Source organism: Rhynchophorus ferrugineus, unplaced genomic scaffold (genome assembly GCF_030347505.1).
Source record: "Rhynchophorus ferrugineus isolate W39M unplaced genomic scaffold, kcgeb_rfMv2 rfM5, whole genome shotgun sequence".
NCBI classification, from domain to species: Eukaryota; Metazoa; Arthropoda; class Insecta; order Coleoptera; family Curculionidae; genus Rhynchophorus; species Rhynchophorus ferrugineus.
The window spans coordinates 21,667,075-21,690,867 of NW_027472584.1; the positions used below are offsets into that span (position 1 = coordinate 21,667,075).

General features: G+C 30.5%; 1 protein-coding gene across 2 annotated transcripts in view; it reads right to left on the reverse strand.

Annotated features, from left to right (window-relative positions):
• The window catches only part of LOC143196900 (neuronal growth regulator 1), a 367,357-nt gene that overhangs the window by 26,636 nt on the left and 316,928 nt on the right, over positions 1–23,793 (reverse strand). For both annotated transcript variants that reach the window (XM_076404839.1, XM_076404840.1), the window contains exon 7: positions 18,972–19,149. In XM_076404839.1, the coding sequence (XP_076260954.1) occupies positions 18,972–19,149 (178 nt within the window). The remainder of the gene's footprint in view (positions 1–18,971; positions 19,150–23,793) is intronic.

Consider the following 23,793-nt stretch of genomic DNA (forward strand, 5'->3'; position numbering starts at 1 on the left):
ATACAGTTAGTTAGGATATACAGTATGATTGTTAACAAAAAGATATTGAAACACAATACTGAATAAAAAGTACACAAAAAGATAAATAAATATTGATATATTAAAAGTAAATTCAATATATTGTCGTAAGAAAAAGTAGTATCGACCCAATATATCTTCAACAGGTACAGAAAAAACCTTTTATGATCTACTAGAGTGGTTAACCTTATATACTCGAATTAAATACATTTCTATGTATCTTCAGATATTTTTATATACCTATACCTACCGCAAAGGGAGCACCCTTTTTATATTTCAGATATTCAGACCTTTAATCCCACACTAATTTCCAACCGAAAACCTTCACCCAACTCTTTAAATGATTCTGTAGTAACGTTTTCTTTTAGTTATATTTAAAAAAAGTAGTAAATATCACTTTCATTTTGCTATGTTATTATTATAACATTATAAAAATCGGATAAATGAAAACAGAGGTAATTCAAAGTTTCGAGGCAGATATTGTAAATCTAGAAGACACATTTTATGTTATTAACAAAGTAGCAGATGTTAGTAGTTGAACACAGGACAGAGTAATTATATTATAAAGAGTATTTATCAGCGTAGCATAATATAGAGCGTTTTGATATCAATATTTTATGTTCATTGAATAAAAATGTTAAAACATAATAGCTGTCATATATGTAAAATAATAGTTAGCTTATTTCAACAATGTTAAATGTAATTTTGGAAATATACACTTTGAAATTTATTGATAGCATTCTTGTCTTTATTCTGATATTAAAGAGAAAAAAACATAATACCAACACTCCAGTTTGAGTTTATTAACAAGCACTCAACAATTGACCAGGTTCACAGAATAACAGATGTTATTGAAAAAGCCTACGAAAGTCAAAAAGTATGCTCAGCTATATTCTTAGATGTAGCACAAGCCTTCGATAAGGTTTGGCATGAAGGCCTTGTTCATAAATTAGAGAAAATGCTACAAAAACAACACACCGAACTATTAAAATCATACATTACAACCAGAATGTTTAGAGTCAAACAAGAAAAAGCTTACTCTACCATAAAAGAAGCTAAAGCAGGTGTACCACAAATGGAAAATATCACGATGGCTACATTTGCTGATGATACTGCGATTATATCTGTGGGAGACTACAGTGAAGAAGCCTCACGAAAATTACAACAGGCAAGTGACAATATAAATAATTGGACACAAGCTTGGAAAATAAGAATTAATGAAAGTAAATCTGTAAATGTGCAGTTCATCTATAAACAGACCGTACAAGCACCAATAACATTAAATAATACTATCATTCCATATAGCAACAACGCTAAATATCTCGGAATTAATCTCGATGCAAAACTTCGCATAAAGAAGAAAAGAAAAGAATTAGAATTATAATATATATAGGAAAATGTACTGGCTAATTGGAAGAAAATCACAATTATCAGTACATAATAAATTGCTATTATATAAGCAAATATTGAAACCTATATGAACATACGGAGTTCAATTATGGGGCTGTTTTGCAAAGAATACAACATAAACAAAATAAATTTTTTTCAGAACAAAGTCCTGAGAGGTATTGTGACCTTCAGATACCCATAGTCAGTCAAGAAATTAAGAAAATTGCAAGGGGTTATGAGGAAAGACTCCATTCTCATACAAATATTGAAATATTGCAACTTTTGGATACCACCAGAACAGGACACAGACTCAAAAGAATCAAACCCTCTGATCTCGTGTAGTGTTGTGTAGTGAGGTGCATATATTAAAAAATTCAGCAGTGATATGTATAAACATTATTTCACCAGACTGAGCTGGGCCGATGGGTTTTCCTAGTTATATAACCTATAAGACAAATTGTAGGTTAGACGGAAAGGACTAATAAGAATCTAATAATTAAATAATGAAAAAAAATTCTGATATTGATATTAATTTTAAAAAATTAGCAAAGACAAAAACAAAAACAGAAGGCTTGCCTAATTATGGATTAATGGAACAGACGAAAATAATTCTGTTTTGTTTTAAAAGAAAAATAAGATGAAAGAAAGCGATATCATAAAAAGGGCAAAATATTGTCGGAAGTTATGAGGGGATTAGGTGAAACAGTATCAAGACAAGGCATTAGGGGAGATAAAGAGCTCTGTTTATGAACTTTCACTGGTTGGGCCTTATGTGACAAAATTAAACAGATTTTTAAAAATTCTTACGTACCTGTTTCTTTCCTTGAATTTTTTATATATTTAAAAAAATTAAACTCTGCATATGGTAAAACTGATTTTTTTTGGCTTAGTATAAGTACAAGATAAATTTTATCACGAACAGCAATTTTATTGTTGTAGGAAAACTTTATAACTTGAACAAAAGACAAAAGAATAAATAATGTTGTCGTTTACATAGTACAAACTTCGGTAGAACTTTGAAATCTCCTGAGAATATTCCTGACTAACCTTAACTGCATGAAAAGTTCCTTATAAAATTTTAATTATTTTTTATCCGAAAGCTATTATACATATACAAATAATCAATAACACTGCTCTACACAAAAATGTTTCGGTATTCTTAAGTGTTTTGGTGGTTTATAAGTTGGGATTGATGAAGCAATTTTTAAATCAATTTTCCAAAGATGGAGATTACTTTAAATATATAGTTTCAATTTTAATAAATATATATTATTCTTAACTGCATGAAAAGTTATCAGGCCTTTCAGAAGCGAAGATTTTTTTTGATGACATCTAATCAATCATGACAAATTAATTTATTGCTACTTTTCATTTGTACTTGGATTAATTCATAAGCAAGACGAGTGAGAGATAAATATATCAATATGTATTCCTCAATTATAAAATTATAATAATTTAAGCTATAGTTTACACTAAAGGTATACACTTTAAATAACTTCGTATGGTTTGGTTCGCTTCAGTCTTCTGATATCCTGCGCGTTGTCCATTAGTTGTATTGCTTCCACGTTAGTATAATTTAGTAATCTTCTTTCGTGTTTTAAGGATAATCTTGGACAACTTCGCAGATCTATATTATTTCCAGGTCATCCTGCAGTTATTTGTCGGTTAAGTAGAGATAGGCATTGGTAATTAATCAAAGAATTTTGTTTTGACAGTGTTGGATGACTGGAACAGCGAAATAGGCTTGTAAGAATCGACTTGTTCTGCAGGTTAGTCAGGCTGTTTGAGAATAATTATTTGTGCCACCTTAAAGCATTCCGGAACATGCTTCAGGCTTACAAAGACATTAAATATATATGTCAACATGATGCTTTTCGTGACAGATCTTTCAATAATCCAGGTGAAATGTCATCTATTCCAGGTGCCTTTTTAGGATTGAGGTTATCAATTTCAGTAGCAACTTCCAATGGAGAAATTAAATTTAGATCTACATCGGGTTGATAAACAGGAGATGTATCCCTTACAGATTCTATATCATTAGGTTGAAATATGTGATTCAGCTTTTTAATCGTTGCGTCGAACCCATTCATTTTGATAATTTTTAATTAGTGGTACTTGAATTATTGGTCTTTTAAGTCTTATTATATATATTATATGTTTTTGAAAGCAATTCTGTTTATATTATTTGATCTTTTGATTCGTCTGATTACTGATTCTATTAAAAGTAGTTTTGTCTGCAGTATTTCTGGTTCTGTGCCATACTCTTCTAGCTTTTCGCCTTTTCTAAATAATTTCTCTAATTTCGAGGGGGTAAATTACTTCATATTCTGATTTATTTCTTGTTATTAGATATGATAAGCATCTTTTGCAGCTGACCGAATTTGTTCAATTATATTTTTGGTTTGTTATTCAAGATCATCTATACTTTCAAGTGTTACTTTTAAACTGATTTGTTCCTACAGTATTAATCTGCTTTTTTCCCAGTCAGTATATTTGTTGGTAAGATTAGGTTTAGTTGCTTTTCTTAGGATTGTCGCCCCCAGTGTTAACAATAGTGGAGTGTAATCATATGTTAGATCACACAAGCTTTCTGTACTAATTTGATTTAATGAGATGCCTTTTGAAATGTATAAATCCAGCAGGTCTGGGACTTTATGAGACCCTAATTATAAAAAAATCGTTAAGAGAATGCTAAAAAAATTGAAGCCTCAGGTTGATGAGCCTAATGAGCCTGAAAGTGCATTTTGTTCATTTCTATTTCGATAATTTTCAGGAAAATTGGGAGATATGAGTAAGGTGGGGCAAGGTGACTGATTTCCTATTATTAAAAACATTGTCTAGATATAGTTGTTTAACACGTTACGTTCCCTAGTAATAGTGCGAATACTATTTACGCTTAAAAGCTGTAATACTCCAAAGTAGCAATCGATACCCTTCTATACCTATTGAATATTCAGTAATTAAAAAAAAAACGTATAAAAACACGAAACTAATTTTAGACTTTATCAAATATAAAGAAGACAACTGGAATATTTGTACTGATCTAAAAGCTGTTAATATATTGCGTGGACTACAGGAAGATATCACAAAAAATTCTTGTTTTACATATAAAACTGTGTCAAGGCCATAGATAAAAATAGTAAAGAATTTTTGTATTTGAAAATTATTTTCTCTTAATTAAGCGATGCTAAATTAAAAGAAGGTATTTGTTGGTTCATAAATAAGAAAACTTATAAAAAACAATGAATTCGATCAAAAACTTGCAGTAAAACTTGCAGTGGTTTGGTTAACTTTAAAGAAAGTAACTAAGTGATTTTTAGGCAATCTTAAAGCTGAAAATGGTGAGTTTTTTGTGAAAGATTTGTTACAAAAATGTAAAACGATGGGGTGCAGAATTCTTTTAAAATACATTTCTTGCATTCTCATTTCGATTTTTCCCCATTAATTGTGAATACTGAACAAGGTGAATGCTTTCACCAGGATATAAAACACACTGATGGTTTGTAATGAAAGATTATTTTACCTTTTACAAGAGGAAAAGTTAATATTTCGTAGTTTATGTGAATATATGGCTCATTTTTTCTATTGACCACTTAAATCTGAGGTATTTTGATTTATTGTCTATTTGTAAATATATATTACTATTTTATTATAAATCTAATAATGTATACAAATATTATGTATATTATATTATATATATGTTTAAAATTTATGTATGTTTTTATTGATAAAAATTTTATTTAATTTAATATTTCAGATATGATGTAGAATGAAATCCCCAAGATTTACGATATTTCTTTTTATTTAGCTTGTTTCCAACTCCCTGTTTATTATATATTACTTAGGAATTATATTTTCATATGTATAAGAAATTTACAATATATGAAATTGAAAATGTAATTGAAATATGTTCCTTTTCCGCTTTCTTTTTCCGATTATATAAACATTTAATCAAAAAACTTTAGTTTGTTCGCGGAACTTTTCAAATTTCGTCTCAAATATTTTTGAAACCATCGGTTTTGGTTAGGCCATGTTTGCCAAGGTATAAATTTACATTTTTTGTGTCTCAAAGAGAAATGGATTAAGAAATTCGAGACGGTTTTTTGGTTTTGCCAGCGTCAACTTTAATTATATTTTCAACGTTCGTCCTTTTCGACCTGAGGGGCTTTAGACCGTCTTTCTACTAATTAGAATAGAAAACAAGGGTTGAAATATTATTTGAAATTCATCGATTTATCGTTATCGTCAAGCTGTCAAGCATACGTTTCCATGGAATTATTGTTAGGCGAGGATAAATATACTTTGATCTGGCTACTTTCATAATTCTACTACAAGTGAATACATAAAATACCTCGAAATAGTCTCTAGAATCTATTAAATTCTTGTACATATTTCTTCTCCTTATATGAAAAATAGCACTGTGTGACAATTTTATTTTGTTTTATTGTTAATATTAAATATAACGGCTTTTTTATGAAATTGTATCCGCTGAACACAAAAACTTAAACGGATTTTTTACAACACGTACCATTTTAAGGATATGGTAAATTAAAATACTATAAATAAATAAAGACACTATGAAAATTTTAAATAGTATTTATTTATTTACATTATTAATTTAATGTAAAAAAAATGTAATATATATTTACAAATAGACAATGAATCAAACTAGCTCAGGTTTAAGTAGTCAATAGAAAACATGAGCCATATATTCTGAAAGAAATTGAAGAACTATTAACTTTTTCTCTTGTGAATAGTTGAATCCTCTTTCATTATAAACCAGTAGTAATCTGCTAATATTTTAGTATTTTATCTATCTTGATAACGTTATTCTATCTGTTTTATTTTCTGGTGAATGTATTCATCTTGTTCGTCACCCACCATTCCAAGATTAGGGGGGAAAACAGAAATGGGTGTGCAAGAAATGTATTTTTAAAGACAATCTACACCACATCATTTTAACAAGTTTTTGCAAATACTATAGGACTGATTACCTACATCGAGACCTTCAGACACCCACAGTCAGTCAAGAAACTAAGAGAATTGCAAGGGGGCATGAGGAAATACTCCATTCTCATGAGAATATTGAAGTATGGTAGCTTTTGGATACCACCAGAATAGGATACAGACTCAAATCATCTGATCTTGTGTTACTACTTTACAATACTTTGTGTAGTGAGGTGATAAACATTATTTCACCAGAGACTAAGCTGGGGCCGATAGGTCCTCCTAGTTATATACCTAGATTTAAGTCATCATAAAGACAAATCGTAGGTTAGTCGGAAACGACTAGTAACAATTTAATAATTAAATAATAAAAAATATTTTCATACGTTTCTTTTAAAATCACATTTAAGCATAAATAGTGTTCACACTTTTACTAGGGAACGCGACGTGTTTGATAATCATATAAGTAAACAGTATTTTTAACAATGGAACAAGGAATTCAAAACACGTAATCTTGTATATGCTAGAGAAATTGTTTCACACAGTGTGTGAGGTGATAAACATTATTTCACCAGAGACTAAGCTGGGGCCGATAGATCCTCGTAGTTACATACCTAGATGTAAGTCATCATAAAGACAAATTGTAGGTTAGTCGGAAACGACTAGTAACAATTTAATAATTAAATAATAAAAAATATTTTCATACGTTTCTTTTAAAATCACATTTAAGCGTAAATAGTGTTCACAATATTACTAGGGAACGCGACGTGTTTGATAATCATATCAGTAAACAATATTTTTAACAATGGAACAAGGAATTCAAAACACGTATTCTTGTATATGCTAGAGAAATTGTGTCACACAGTGTAATGAAATCATATTTCTTATCACTAAATGCGAGTTTGGTTTGACACCTACTATTTCAGAAAAGTCAGTATTAAAAAAAACATTAATAAACATGTAATGTAATTATTTTGTTTATATTCTAAACACGAAATAAATATAAAAACATTAATTCTTAAAATAAATTAATCAACTTATTTACGAAAATATTCGCCTCCGTTAAGATTTCGTGTGTTCCGTATTAAAAACAAGGGTGGCTTTGTTTTTATGCGTCAAAATGGTAAGTTCCTCCTGTTTGACTTTCACAGGCGTTTTAAGCTCATTACTACAAACAAACTTGGGAACTGACTATCGCATTTAGGTTTCGGGTCATGTCTCCTTATTGAAATTGCATTTAAATCAATAGCGGAGAAACATCAAAGTAATCGAGCAAAGTTATTTCGGGCATTCGTATTTCTCTCTTGAACAAAATCATTGAAATAAAAGACAATAGCAAGGTAATGATTTTGTACAGAAAAAATAAACATTAACTTTATCTCTGTACTAAAAGCCATTTTCATTGAAATTCAAATTGTTATGTTTGAATTTGGTCGTGTTGTAACATCAAAGATAAAACGAATATACTAAAAGAAAACAGTTTAAAATAGTTATTCCAAGAAAATATTAATACAAAAAACAACACTTTTTGTTGCTTTAGTTTTTCTGTTTAATTTAAAATAATTTGTTACTGAAGTTTTTCGAATAGTGTTGATATTAGTCCTATGGGGTTTAGTTTAAACGCTTTAAACTGAAATAAATCACTCAAAATTATTCATTCATCAAGTTAGCTATGTAGTAATTTTAATCTAATATTCAAAGAATATATGAGATTAAAAAAGCAGAAACAACACAAAGTTATTTTACAACATGCAATACCAATATATGTCTAAAGTTGTGTTATATATAGTCTGTTCAAAACAGTAATGACGCACGCCATCAATATATGTCTGTCGAAAGTTATAAATTCGTTTTATAGTCAGACAATATTTTCCTTCTCATTTTATTCTAATTAAAAGAGATAGAATGCTGTTTGAGACGTTCGAACATGTCACCGAATGAGCCTGCAAAAGTTCTCCTTTTGTCAAACGTCTGCAATAGTCTTTAAAATATTATAATTACAGGTTATAAACCGGCAAACATTGTTTTAATAAATTTGAAATCGCCGCGGTTTTTATTGAAAATATTTTTTGGGCATTACAGCTGCACTGAATATTAGTACGGTCTCTAAAAGTATCTCAAATAATAAAAAACAATATAACCTTAAATTCATGAAAAGGAAGTCGTATTTATGAGCAACAGGTGACGAATCAAGATCAGCTTGATGTTAGCTGTATCAGTGTTCAGATATACGAAATGTATAAAAACAGTATTATTTAATTATTTCAGAGAAAATGGTTAGCATGGAAAGTATCCATAAAAAGCTGAAAGATATGCATCTATTTGAGGGTTGTAGAACATTGATTGAAGCGGTGTAAAGATAATCCACAAAGGGGTTTATTGGAACTTCCAGATATTGCTTTTAAAATAATACAATTTTTAAAAACATACAACAAAATCAAGGAAGAATTATTATATCAATTTGTATATTTAGATGAGACATGCATATCTCAGAATGGCACATTGGGTCACTCATGGCAAGATATATTTATATATTTATATATTATATTTAGACATCAAAAGTTGATGGAAAAATGTAAAGATTGGAATAGCCATCGACTAGATTTTGTTAGTCAGAACATTTATTAATAATTCATTGCATACATATAGTTCTTCATGCTGGAAACAGGAATGGTTTAATTTTTGGTGTAGAATTGGTGTTTTCCTCTAAGTTCAAGAGTGACTATCATGGAGAAATGAACCATAACTTGTTTTTGCAGTGGCTCGAAAATAAGCTTTTAAAGAACTTGGAGGAACCATCAGTTATTGTTATGGATAATGCACCATATACATAGTACACTAGTGGAGCAGATGCCAACAAGTGCACCAACAAAAGCTGCAATTAAGTAATTTCATTAATCATTTTATGTAATTTATTTTTTTAGAAATAAGCTTGAGAAAAGATACATGGTAGATCAGATTGCTGAACGTTACAGCCACAGAGTATTACGTCTTCCTCTCTATCACTGCATATTTAATCCAATTGAGTTTATATGGGGTATTGCAAAGAATTATTACAATAGATATTCAGGTAGAGGAGGATATTCAAACCAGAACTGTCTGGATTTATGGAAAGAGACATTGTCGAAAATAATACCTTTGGTTTAGATGAGCTCAATTAGACGCATTGAAGAAGAAATTGACAAGTAGTAGAATCGTGAGCAACTTTTTGATAGATTTGAAATAAACAGCTTAGTTATTTACTTGATTAGTGTTTCTGAAAGTGATAGTGATTGAATAAAACTTTATGAATGTTGGTTTATGATTCAATGCTGATAATTATCAAGATAGGGTGATGAAAGTGGAAAGAACTAAAGGTCAGTATATAATTAATATACATTAACTCTAGGATATTGTATTATAGAGCGTGAAAATTTTTGAGCATGTGTATTATTGCTCAGAATATACATGAACGTTACAATTATGAGAAGAGAAATAATACTAACTGTTTTGCAGATATGACAAATGCATTAAGGAGAATGCAGTGATTAAATGTAGTTTTATCAAGAAAAATGTGTACAGGTAGTAACATAACAAACTAAGGAGAAATATAGTAATATCAAAATGAGTTTTCAAGAAAATATTGGATTGAAGGAGACAAGAACTATACGTAAATGGTAAATATTCTCTTTAATGAATATAGTAAAATACATTACTCAGATATCAATTGTTAATCAGGTGGATTAGGTCTTCGGGGGATACTACATAAGAAACGTGTGGAAAAAAGTTCTATGTAAATATAATAAAACAACTGTAACCTATAAATTAATGTTGCTGTATAATTAATTATAGTTAAATTATATTAGTTTAATTATTTTATTTAGTAATTATTTATTATTTTATTTAGTGTTTTTTTTAATTATTCAATTTTTTTATTTTTTTTATGTCAAACTGAAAATGTTCACTGCTGTTTGGATTGATTATATTTTACTGTATGCACATTATATTGAAATAAACTTTCTTCTTTATGTAAAGTAAAGTTTGTTGTTGTTTCTGTAGTTGAAACCGGTCTAAAATCTGTTTATTTGTCTCTAACCGACATTTTAAGCTTATTACTAAGAACAAACAGGGAACTGGATATTGCATTTCACTTGCAGTCCGTATATTCTTATTGGAATCGACTTTAAATCAATAACATCCGAAGAAAACTATTTGCAGGTATCCGGATTCCCGTTAAAAACAATAGCAATATAATGAACCGAGCTCAATTTAGCTTAAAACAGCTTCGTCAAGTCTTTTTTCCGTCTTTATTGTTAGTCCACTTGATCAATAATCACGTTTTAATTAAGATTTTTAAAATGTTCTCAGTCTGTAAGTGAAACTCGAGAAGATCGCTAGTACCTCTCGCTCTCTTACTGTCTGTATCCTCGCTCTTTTTCTATTTTAGAGCGAACGTTTTATATAGATAATTAAAAAAGTTTTATTATCTAGATTATCTTTACGTCATAAAAGCTGGATAAAGGAAAACAAGGCAACTAACTTGGCAAGAGTTACGACGTTTTAACAAAATTAACTAATTCAGTTAAGTCATTCTGTTAAATTCTCATGCGAAAAGTTAAATTTTCTATATTGATCAATAAAATCGTCATGTTTGACATTTATGTTCAAAACAAACTGCTTTCTTATACAGGGCGATCCATCTAATTATGGTACGTGTTATTTCCGTATATTGATGACATTGCTTCCGGTGGCTTCTCTTGCGAGTCTGTCCGCGGTTACCATTTCCTTCGTTGTTATTCTCCGGCACCATATTAGCGATATTTCACTGCCGCTTTTCTGCAAATCTAGCAAGGTTGTTTTGAATTGCATTATGTCTTTGTTTCGTGTGTTTGTGTACTCGGCCCACCATATGGACATCCTACTGTCCGTTCGAATGGTAATTGGTCCCGGGAGGCATCTGTCCCGTACCAGCTCTATGGCTTTCTGTACCGCCACGAATTCTGCCGCTCTGGAGCTCGATTCGTCTTTTATTCTAAGACTTATCTCTTCCTGGGCGTCTGTTCCTGTCTGTATCACTATTCCTATGCCTGCTTTTCCTTCTTTGGCACTAGCGTCTGTCCATATCTTGGTGTTTTCGACGCTGTTTGTCCGATTTTCCCACGGTTCCTCCCACTGTCATGGCATTTTCTTCGGTTCTAATCCTTTTTGCCCATTGGGGTATCTGTATTTTTCCGCAGCCCACCGCTGGATCCTACAAACTATTGTGGCTGTTTAGTTAACGGTAATACAAATTGCATTGACACACATTGGGCTGTTAATAATAAGTTAATAAGTTAATAAGTTAAGTCAGCCATACCAAGAATTTAAAGCTAAGGTACGATATTATTTTGTAAATATTAATACTGAAATAGACTGGTTTATATGTATATGTTTTATGTAAAAAAAATGTTCCACATAACGATTTTTCTACTGGAATACAATATTTTTATGAAGATACCAATTAATTAAATATTTTATTATACTGTGAATTAATTTCGAGGGTTTACGAACAACACTGTTTCGGCTAAAGAAATGGTCTGAAATGTATGTGATGATGAATAACAATATTTTATCTCATTTGCCATGCAAACATTTAATTAAAATTGTTTTTTTTATAAATAATTGACAATCATACTACCATGGATTACATTAATTTAAAATATTTTCGGGATATAATATCAAGGTGAAATCAACAAATTAACCATTCTATAGCACGTTTAATGTTTAAGTATCAAAGATGACATTTTATCAAAATTATTAGGATTTAATTTATATGCCCTTTCCTTTTACATACCTAGAAAATCCTAAAGATTTACAGCCTTTTTATATAACGTTTTCCTTTTTTCTCTTACATAGCTTGGTCCTGATATCGTAATAAATTTCGACCAAGGCCTTTAACATGCAATATATCCAAGACAGGATTTTGTCGCTGAAATTTTTTCTGCATGTGTTTTTTTATTGTATACTTGACGTATGCTCTTTATAACTTAATTTGCATGAAATTTCTTTTTTGTTGGTTTTCTCAGATTTGAAACGATTAAAATGTGGCTTTTACAGCTTAATATTGAAAATATTTTTTATACTGCATGTATTTTTCTTAAATAAATATACAGGCTTTATTATGAATTAAATAATTTTTTTTTCTTTATTAAAAATAACCATTTTCTAATATCGGATTGTGATTTTTATTCATTTATCACTTTTCTGACTCTTCTTTTTATATTTTTTACAGTATCCAACGAGGATTTATCTGGACTGTATCTACTTGTTTTAGCGTAGGCTCCGACCACGATCCTCGGCTTTAAGCCTACCGACTGGCGAGTGACCAGCTTAGACATCAACTCAGAAGATATTCGGTCTTACCCAGCCTGATTACTGGCGTCAGTGGGATCATTTTTCTTGCCTAGGTCGATCATATATACTAAACAATCACAAACATACATTTATGACCATACCCCAGCAGGATTCGAACCCGCGACTATCGCAGCAGTAGATGGACCGTCCTGTCGCTTTTATTACTACACCAAGAAATGGTCTGAAATGTATGTGATGATGAATCACAATATTTTATCTCATTTGCCATGCAAACATTTAATTAAAATTGTTTTTTTTATAAATAATTGACAATCATACTACCATGGATTACATTAATTTAAAATATTTTCGGGATATAATATCAAGGTGAAATCAACAAATTAACCATTCTATAGCACGTTTAATGTTTAAGTATCAAAGTTGACATTTTATCAAAATTATTAGGATTTAATTTATATGCCCTTTCCTTTTACATACCTAGAAAATCCTAAAGATTTACAGCCTTTTCATATAACGTTTTCCTTTTTTCTCTTACATAGCTTGGTCCTAATATCGTAATAAATTTCGACCAAGGCCTTTAACATGCAATATATCCAAGACAGGATTTTGTCGCTGAAATTTTTTCTGCATGTGTTTTTTTATTGTATACTTGACGTATGCTCTTTATAACTTAATTTGCATGAGATTTCTTTTTTGTTGGTTTTCTCAGATTTGAAACGATTAAAATGTGGCTTTTACAGCTTAATATTGAAAATATTTTTTATACTGCATGTATTTTTCTTAAATAAATATACAGGCTTTATTATGAATTAAATAATTTTTTTTTCTTTATTAAAAATAACCATTTTCTAATATCGGATTGTGATTTTTATTCATTTATCATTTTTCTGACTCTTCTTTTTATATTTTTTAAAGAAAGTCTCCAACGAGGATTTATCTGGACTGTACCTACTTGTTTTAGCGTGGGCTCTGACCACGATCCTCGGCTTTAAGCCTACCGACTGGCGAGTGACCAGCTTAGACATCAACTCAGAAGATATTCGGTCTTACCCAGCCTGATTACTGGCGTCAGTGGGATCATTTTTCTTGCCTAGGTCGATCATATATACTAAACAATCACAAACATAAATTTATAACCATACCACAGCAGGATTCGTTTTTTTTTGTTCTGGCCTAAAAACCAGGCGGTGGAATGCATGACGCATACCTGGTCGCGGAGACTTGCCCTGGAGTGACAAGTTGGACCGGGTTATGTGGGACTGCCTCTGGGCTTACCAATACACTAAACCGAAACCGCCTCACAGTTGACCCCTGTGGATCACTACTGCTACTGCATTAAATTTGGGATATGGCACCCGCTGATCGGGCAGCCGTTATTGGGCACGAGGGCCCGGCAAAAAAAAACAGATTCTATTGATTCGCGAACCTGAGTTAACACACAACTGGGTACTGTTGTATGGGGGCAAAAGTTATGACTGTAGCGACGGATGAGGTCGTTTCAGCCTGGAAAAGGGGGAGAGCTTAGCGGTGACGCGGTGCTAAGCTCCCAGCATGTCGACCAGCTCGCGAACAAGCGCGTTTTCAGAAGAACTTGAGCTGAGTTGTTGTTTGTGGAATGATTGAGATATGAAGTGCTTGATTTCTGGAGTGTCAGTTTCCCTATGAATTTGATTATTTCTGACAAACCATGGAGCGTTTAATATTCTCCTGAGGAGCTTATTTTGGAAAACTTGAAGCCGTTTGACCTGGTTGGGTGTAACAAACTTGAAGTGGACATTAGATCCATAGAGGAGTACGGACCGAATTAACATCTTGTAAAATAAGCATTTGATGGAGATGGGAAGTCTGCGAGAAGAAGATAGCAGGTTTGCTATCCCCTAACCTTTTTGGATTGCTTTCTGGATTTGGGAATGCCAGCCGAACCGCCGGTCGAAGTGAAGACCTAGGTACGTGACGTTATCCAGTCATGGAATTATTGCGGTGTCGATTTTAAGTTGCGAGACGCGCAGTGCGTAACGCTTCTTGTGGAAAATGATGGCCTGGGTTTTCAGGGGGTTGAATTGCAACCTCCAGAATTTGAACCACTTGACCGCATGATCGAGCTGCTTCTGTAAACGTTCATGAATTGTAACTTCGAACCTGGCGGCCGTGAAGAAAGCAGTGTCGTCAGCGTAAAAGGCGACGTCAATATGCTCTTTTCTCGGCATATCTGAAATAAAGAGATTAAATAAGGCTGGGGCCAGCGGGGAACCTTGAGGTACGCCAGCATCGATTTGTTTACGACTGGAAAGTGACGCCCTGATCTTGACCTGGAAAGATCTGTCCGAGAGATAGGACTTGATGAGAGCGGTTAGGTCTTCTGGGAGGCCTAGCCGCACGCACTTTGCGAACAATCCGTCGTGCCAGACCTTGTCGAAGGCTTTGGTTAGGTCCAGAAGAACTGCTCCAAGCTTTTTACGTTGGTCAAGAGCATGATGGATGTGTGCAGCCAGACGGGAAGCTTGATGGACGGATGAGTGGTGAGCGCGAAAGCCGAATTGTTCATCTGGAATGATGTTGTTTTCCTTTGTGAAAGAGTTGAGAGCGTAGAGTATTGCCCTCTCGGCAAGCTTCGAAATGGCGCTGAGAAGGATGATAGGCCTGTAATCAGATGGAGATGATTTTGCTCCTTTCTTGGGTATAACCGCTATATGTGCGTGTTTCCAAGACGCCGGGAAGTGTTGCAGTCTCATGATGGAGTTAATGATGTTTGCCAGTTCTGCGAGCTGCTTATTTGGAAGCTTTTTAGCAGGATTCGAACCCGCGACTATCGCAGCAGTAGATGGACCGTCCTGTCGCCTTTATTACTACACCAACCAAGCCGGCTTCTCTGACTCTTATTTAACAATTTTCTTATGATTTAATATTTTATTTAAATTATTCTGTGAGAATATAGTTGAGAGTCCAGTAACATCAATATCTCTACAACGTATTCTCACGAAAGATTTTCACTTTTGTGGTTATAAAGCTTGGTTAACTAATGCACTGAAACTTGGGTACTATGATATAGAGTCCCTTAAATGGTTTATAAAGCGTCAATGCAGTTGTGGATTTAATGAAAAGAAAAAAGAAAAGAAAGAAAACTGTGATATCTACATTAGTTGAATGTTCAGATATTTATTTTTTTGTTATTTGACATTTTGACGAATGATATTGAGCTGTATATTAAAGAAATTCAGTTATATTTTGTAATGATCATTGAAAATTATAACAAAAATGTGTATATTTATAATTAGAGCTCTGGAGGCTACTCTTTTGGTAACGTATACATAACCTAACACTATACTGACTATTTTATGTACAAAAGAACAAGAGAAAATATGAAAAAAACAAAGAAATTTATTTATTAGCTGTTTTAATACTTTAAACATGCCAGTATAGTGACGTTATGTTAAATTATGCTGTATTATATATATTATACTGTATAGATTCTTAGTTAGTTTTGAGATAAATTAACGGAAATCTAAAATAATTTAAGTTTAAATGAAATATCGTGTAAAGTGAAGCCAAAACATCGACTTCGTTGTTACATAGTTTTCCAAAACTTCATTTTTTCCCTTTCGTAAACCGTTAAGCATGATAATAAATTAATTTAATCGACAAAAATAAATAGTTCCCGGGAAGCATCTCAAATATTTGGTTTAAGCTGGGAGCGAGCTTTTATCTATGAGACTTCATCCACTTATGGCGCCATGATGGCGGATCTGCGAGAAACTCAAAGGGGGAGTGGAGATCAGATTAAAATAAGAATTCTTGTAATTTATAGACTTTCAGCTTATTATATGAGAGAATGTGATATCTTTGATTTGCTTTGTAGGCGGAGCGAAAGGGATCCTTTATTTTCGATTTTTTTTATTGATATTGGTCATGTTATTTAGTGATAAATTAGTGTACGGACATTTTATTTTATAGCCATTGGTAGGTACTGGTCAGATGTAAAAAAGAATGTAGTTTTTCTTGTAAAAATAATATCAAAATTTGGAGAAACTACTAGAAGAATATTTTCACATATTTTTTGTACTGATGTTTTATTGATAGTTCCATATTGTATCTACATGTCTGTGAAAAATGTATGTCAGAGTGAAATAAAATCATATCAACACAAGGTTCAATATTTCATACCTTTTTTTATAAACTAATTGAAACATAACTCCACTCTTGTAGTTATAGCAAGATATTGTATTGAATAAATGTCTATCGGTAGCTTTTAAAACGGAAATAAGTTACACGAGGTCACAAATCAGGTGAGTATTGCATTTTTGTTTCTTGCACGTCTTAACGAAGCCGAAACATTTATAAATAAAATATGTGTTAATCCTTTGAGTCAAGTTATTTAGTATTCATATAGATATTCTCCACTAGCAGATTCATATTTTTGTCATATGTAATCATACACTTCCAATATAACACTTCTAGGATATCTATGGATACTTTATATCAACAGTGTCTCTTGCCTTGTACTCTATACCTTTCAGTAAATCATCACATTGTCTTTTGAAATATTTTATTGTCATACCTTTGTAATAGAGAAGAGTGTTTGAAGCACAATATTTAATCTCAATCTTTAATAATATATACTTTGTAAACAGAACTGTTTTTACTATGATATATTATTGATATATCAATTTTAGATTATTTGCTTAAAACATTTTTCAAATGTTTTTTCATAAACGCCTGTTAAAAAGGTTAAGACCAATTATCGATAGAAAAAATCTAGTGCATTCACATCAGTTTGGTTTAATGAGCCAGCATTCCTGGTCAATTGTAACCAGGTATATAGAATCACAGAAATTATTGATAAAGTCTATGCGGAGAGACGTTTACTTATAATCACAGAAATTATTGATAAAATCTATGCGGAGAGACGTTTACTTAGTTATTTTCTTGGACGTAGTGCAAGATTTCGATAAAGTCTGACATAAGGGACTTATGTATAAGTTCCATAATATGTTACTGAAGCACTATGTCGAACTCTTAAACCCCCACATCTCAGTCAGGATGTTTAGAGTTAATAACTGACTCAACAATGAAATAACAAAAGCAGGTGTACCACAGGCAGTGTTCTGGGTTCTATTATCCACTCTACATATGTGATACCCCAGAGACAATATTACAATGGCTATATTATCTGGTGATTTTGTGACCAACAATGTTCTGACTACAAAATATGTTTTTACATATATTTTGGCAATAGGTTGATAAGGTATTTTGACTTTTTGAAGTATTTTCATGAATTATTTGGTATACAATACTAGGATATTAACCTTGAATTAGTTCTCGTTGTTTTTGAATGCAATGCAGATTTATACCAAGTAATGCATTTTCTGTGGTGTTACTACACTTATTACCAAAATAGTAATCATAAAACTGCAACACGCAAATAATAATATAAATAAGTAGACTCAGATATGGAAAATACAACAAGAGTAAATCAGTGCATATTGAATTTACCTATAACCAAACAATATTAAGTACCTTGGGATAAAACTTGACGTAAAACTATAAATACGGAAAAAAAAGAAAAGTACTCAGTTTTATGTTACTGTACATATAATATATTAATAAATAATAATAAAAAATTGTTTTTTTCATTTTAACATTCTCATCTTGATTCTAACTCAATAACTATACACATAAAATATGTGTATTTTCCGTTAAAAATTGGTTTTTAACCTGTAACTTGTGTTCGATATTTCAAGATGATAAACAAGCCACTTTAATCGTCTAGAGTAGAATCTTGAAGAGGCAACAAGACAAAAAAAAACAAATGTCATGCAAATTAAGTTATAAAGAACATCCGTCAACTACAAAATAAAAAAAAAATACACAAAAAAATATCAGCGACAAAATCCTGCCTTGAAAATATTACTTGTTAAAAGCTCTTGGTTCAAAATTTATTATAATATTTGGGATCTCGCGATGCAAAAGGGAAATAAGAGATATTACTTAAAATTGTAAATCTTTAAGAACATCGGTTCCATTTTGTTTTAAGCGTGTTTGTTTGGGCGTATAAATATTAGAATGGGTAAATGAAGCTTCAAGAGAACCTATATTTTATGTTAATACTTTATATGTATTTGGTTTTGTTATTAGAATAGTGTTTTTTAAAAAGTTTTGTTAAATAGATACGCTGTTGTGTCATTTCTGTTAAGAAAAAAGTAAAAAGTCCTATTCTGCCTTAGAAAACTATAAATTCTAGACTGAACGGTTTTTCTATAAACAAGTCCAATCCATTCGAAACTTACCTGCTGCCTTGGCTGAGAATTCTGGCGCCGTGTTTCCAGGAAATAATATTTTTATCCGGTTCGTTTTCCAAGAAGCCTACACTTGTGGCTAGGCAGGTCAAAAGCAGAGAACTGCCTTGTCGATAATGCCTCTCGTGCACCACACGTCCTGATTCGTCCACAATCTCAACTTCGGGAGCTGGAAAAGACGAAAGTCCATTTTAGAAATGCTAATTTTGCTACAATATTGAACACAATATGCTTAAAGTTATAATCATAAACTTATGTGCATTTAAAAGCCTATATTTCACCAAAAAGTTTCGGGAGTTGTTAACTAACTTCTTCTTTATATCAACACTTTATGAAACACACATCTCAGGAGTTTTGTCAGCTTTTTAATTACATTTTATATGTATTTCCCGGGTATAAGTTTCAATTTTCTTCACGAATGCTATCTTATAGCTTCAACTAAATTGAAAATGATGCTTCAGTGTGAAAAACATAATCTTCAAGGAAGGCACACGATGCTAGATCTGTCGAATATGATGACTGCGTTTTGTGGCACAGTGTTTAATACCAAAATTTTATAATAGAAATTATTGAAATTCTTGTAACTATAATATACTATAATAACTTATTGAATCAATAACTCTTTGTTTAATAATTTTATTTATATTATAAAAATCATTATTATTGCTTTTAAACTAATATATTTGAATGGATAGTAGTGGATTAAATCGTAAATTGACAAGTGTAATAGTTACTGCAATTAGACAAATTGAAGCAATTTATTTTCGAACTATTTATGAAATGTACAGTTTAAAATTAAGCAATTTCAGTTCGATATAAATTGCGGAAAAGGTTTAATAAAAATTTCCTGTTACTCTAGTTGATGTGTCGCACTAAAATTAAATATACCAATTAATGTTTATATGCAATTAAATATAAACGTCCATCACAATATTGCAAGTATAGTTATCCATTTTGTAATAACGCAATCAATATATTAATTATAATATTGACTTATAAAACCATTTAATTATATTTTTATAAATGTAGGTCATAATTCATTTAATTAAATTATCACGCAAGCTGAATACCGCTATCTTAAATACATATAGAATTGTATTAAATATATAATAAAAATTGGAAAATCATTTTTGTTTTATTCGTGAAATTTGGAGTTGAATATTTTCCGAATTTTAATTTGACATAAAAGAACAAATTGCTACAATATTTAAATAAAAATTACCGGTGTAATACTAGTTGTTACATTTTAATGTATCGCAGTAAAATTAAACATACCAATTAATGTTTATATGCAATTAGATATAAACGTCCATCACAATATTGCAAGTATAGTTATCCATTTTATATTAACACAATCAATATATTAATCATAATATTGACTTATAAAACCATTTAATTATACTTTTATGAATGTAGGTCATAATTTATTTAAATTATCACGCAAGCTGAATATCGCTATCTTAAATATATATAGAATTGTATTAAATATATAATAAAAATTGGAAAATCATTTTTGTTTTATTCGTGAAATTTGGAGTTGAATATTTTCCGAATTTTAATTTGACATAAAAGAACAAATTGCGGCAATATTTAAATAAAAATTACCGGTGTAATACTAGTTGTTACATTTTAATGTATCGCAGTAAAATTAAACATACCAATTAATGTTTATTAGCAATTAAATATAAATGCATATCGTTGTATTATTAGTTGCACTATTTGAACTGATACATTAATGTAATTACTATATTTAAAATATTAAAACTATATCAGTATATATTCGTCGATGTAATTTAATATACTTATAATGAAATTGCTTTAGTTTAGTTTTAAAATGCAATAAAACCAATTAACCAGGATAGTCTTAAGAGTATCTTTTACGCAGATGTTTCTCTTTGATCTCAAGGAATAATAGAACGTAGTTACTTAAAGGCCTTTGTAGTCATGTGCAGTTTATTGTTTTTTTCACCAACGTTTCGGTATAATGTCTTGTGCTTGTGTATTTTTTGTTAATAACGATACAGGGGGTACTATTTGTATTTGAAATTGTTTCAGAACGAAATGATGTTAATTTTATTACAAAAAGGGAAAGAATTATTTCTACCTTTTATTATAAACTCTCATTATTTGCCACTGCACATAAAAACTGATAAAGCAAGATCGATATTTAACATATTGTCAGATTGACACAGCCACTGTGGATTGGATTATTTAATGAGAAAACACGTATAAATTTAACGCAATATTATAAAACCTTGATGGTATTTAATAATTAAAATTCTAAAATAATAAAGTAATATTGATTAGTAAAATATTTTCTCTAGGAATTCTGTCACAACTTTCTAGGAAATTCCTAGAATTTAATATGACAGTTTACTGTTTCATAGCGCATATTTCCATTAGAATAATGCGAATGGTTAATTGAAATTTGATAATTAATGTTTTCTAAAAGCTTCAGCGATGCATTAATATAAAGCAAATGTAGTTTGCTTAATTTTACGGCGGTCTTTTGTTGTAATATTTGTTTTAACGGTTTTCTATAGGAACGTTCGTTGAAACTAAAATACCAGGTTTGACTTAAGGTAAATGTTTCCATTTTAATATTCTAAGTGGCGCTTATAAATTATATCGTATTGCGCCCCTTCCTCTAACTTTTCGTATAAACAAAAATATATCGTAAAGATGCGATTGCTACAAATTAATATTCATAAGGTAATTGTGTCTCATTTAGCTATATGTATCAATTAGTTACGTTTGACACTATTGATAACCTGAGTAGGGTGTTACATAACAATAATCGGACAAATATTAATTATATATTTTGTAATCAATGCAGAAGAGCACTTAAAAATTACACGTGTGAGTTTAATTGATCTATAATTACGATCTTCCTAATAATTGTTGGTCTTTATTAAATTGAAACTGCAATAAAATATTGTCCATCTTTAAAAACCTTTACTAATATTAGAAATTTGATTTTATATAACAACTAAATAGATAAATGAGTAATTATAAGTATGAATTTCAATATTACAGTGACTAAAAACTAACTCTTGATTGACGCCACTTTGTATTATCAATATTTACTTCTCAGGAAGACACTTAGACGGCATTTTAGTTTTTCCCAGTTTGGTTATGGACACGACTAAGTGGCAATATCTTGTTTGACTCGAATTTCGTATCTAGTGACCTCTGGTGGCCTTTTTGATGTCACTGCCAGCAATAACAAAAAACAAATTCCTCTCATACTAGCTACTCTTTGATCCCTATCTGTCGTAGCCCACTTATTTAGTTTTTTGTAGATCTAGTAATAAAATATATATATACGAATAGTTCCAATTAATTAATAAAATACGTTTTTGATGAGCTATTTTGGTTAATAAGAAAACGTGTATCATAATTTATAAAATTATGACAATTTTTTTCATAGATATTTTATATATACCGAAATTTAAAAATAAGTAGTGCAAATTGAACTATTTAAATTAAATTGATTAGTCTGTTGTGACTTTAGAGGAAAAATTGCCAAGAGAAATTTATTTGTAAAATGGAAAAGTTATATTTTACCAGTTTCGCTCTTTTTACAAACCCGAAAAATTATTCGGTTTTAAATATCTCCGCTCTCAGAAGAAACGGACGGGAAATAATTATTTCCTTAACTTACAGTGGAAATTTGCATTTAAAAATTTCAACCGAATCATATTTAAATGAAATTTAATTCAGTCACAAAACATTCCGAATTATAATAGATGCTAAATGAATTCTGTTGTCAGTATAGGTCATTCTTAAATATACAGTTTATTTAACTTTATTATAACTAATGATTAAGCCTAATTAAGAATTGTTATAATTATATTTTTAGAAAAATTATTGCTTAAATTATCATTAATAATAATTAATTTGTAGTTAGTAATTATATTTTTATTGCATTAAAAAAAAATTAAATTCGAAGGAGCTAAATCAGCCAAATAGGCTGTAGAATGAAATAATTTGATTTTTTATGAAAATGTTCCGAAGAACGAATTCTGTTTAGGAATATATACGTCATGGTTCTTCAGATGAATAACTTGACCCAACAATTGTTTTCAAAATGTATGTTATATATATGCGTACATATATACAATATATAATCATAGTGGTATATATATTAAAATTCTACGTTTAAATTATTTTTGAAGGTATTTAAATAAACAGAATAAAAGTTAGGAGTTATATAAAATGTATATTTCCAACCATTCCGCTGTTTTTCTTGACTGTAATAAAGTGAACAGTAACTTTCTCTATAATTTGAGTAAACGTAAAGGGGCTTCAGCTAGTTTACTTATACATTTACATCCAGGATAATACAATTACGCTTGAGTAGCTTTAATTTTATTCTCTATGCTAGTAAACAGAAAAGTTTACTAGCTGAGATCAAGTCTGTTACATTATCTGAGCTCCTTGAAAATCCGGATATTCGATGTCGAAGGTTTTTCTATCTGAAGCAAATGCAGCGTAAAATCACTGCAACAGGTTTAATAGCTTTTACAGAAAAATAACTCTCATTTTCATTCCGTTTATATATAAATTTAAAACTGTTTCACGCCTTCGCCTTTTGTTTTTCACTATTAATTCGCAACTTAATATAAATTAAAGAACAACACGCCATATAATTAATGAAGTAGGGAAGTTTGAATTTGTAATATAATATAGCAAGTTTTTTTATATAGCTATTAATTTATTACGATACGAGGTTATTAAAATTGTTGGAATAAATTTAATAATATATGTCATAATAATAACGCCAACGTTGTTAATATATATTTTACAAAAT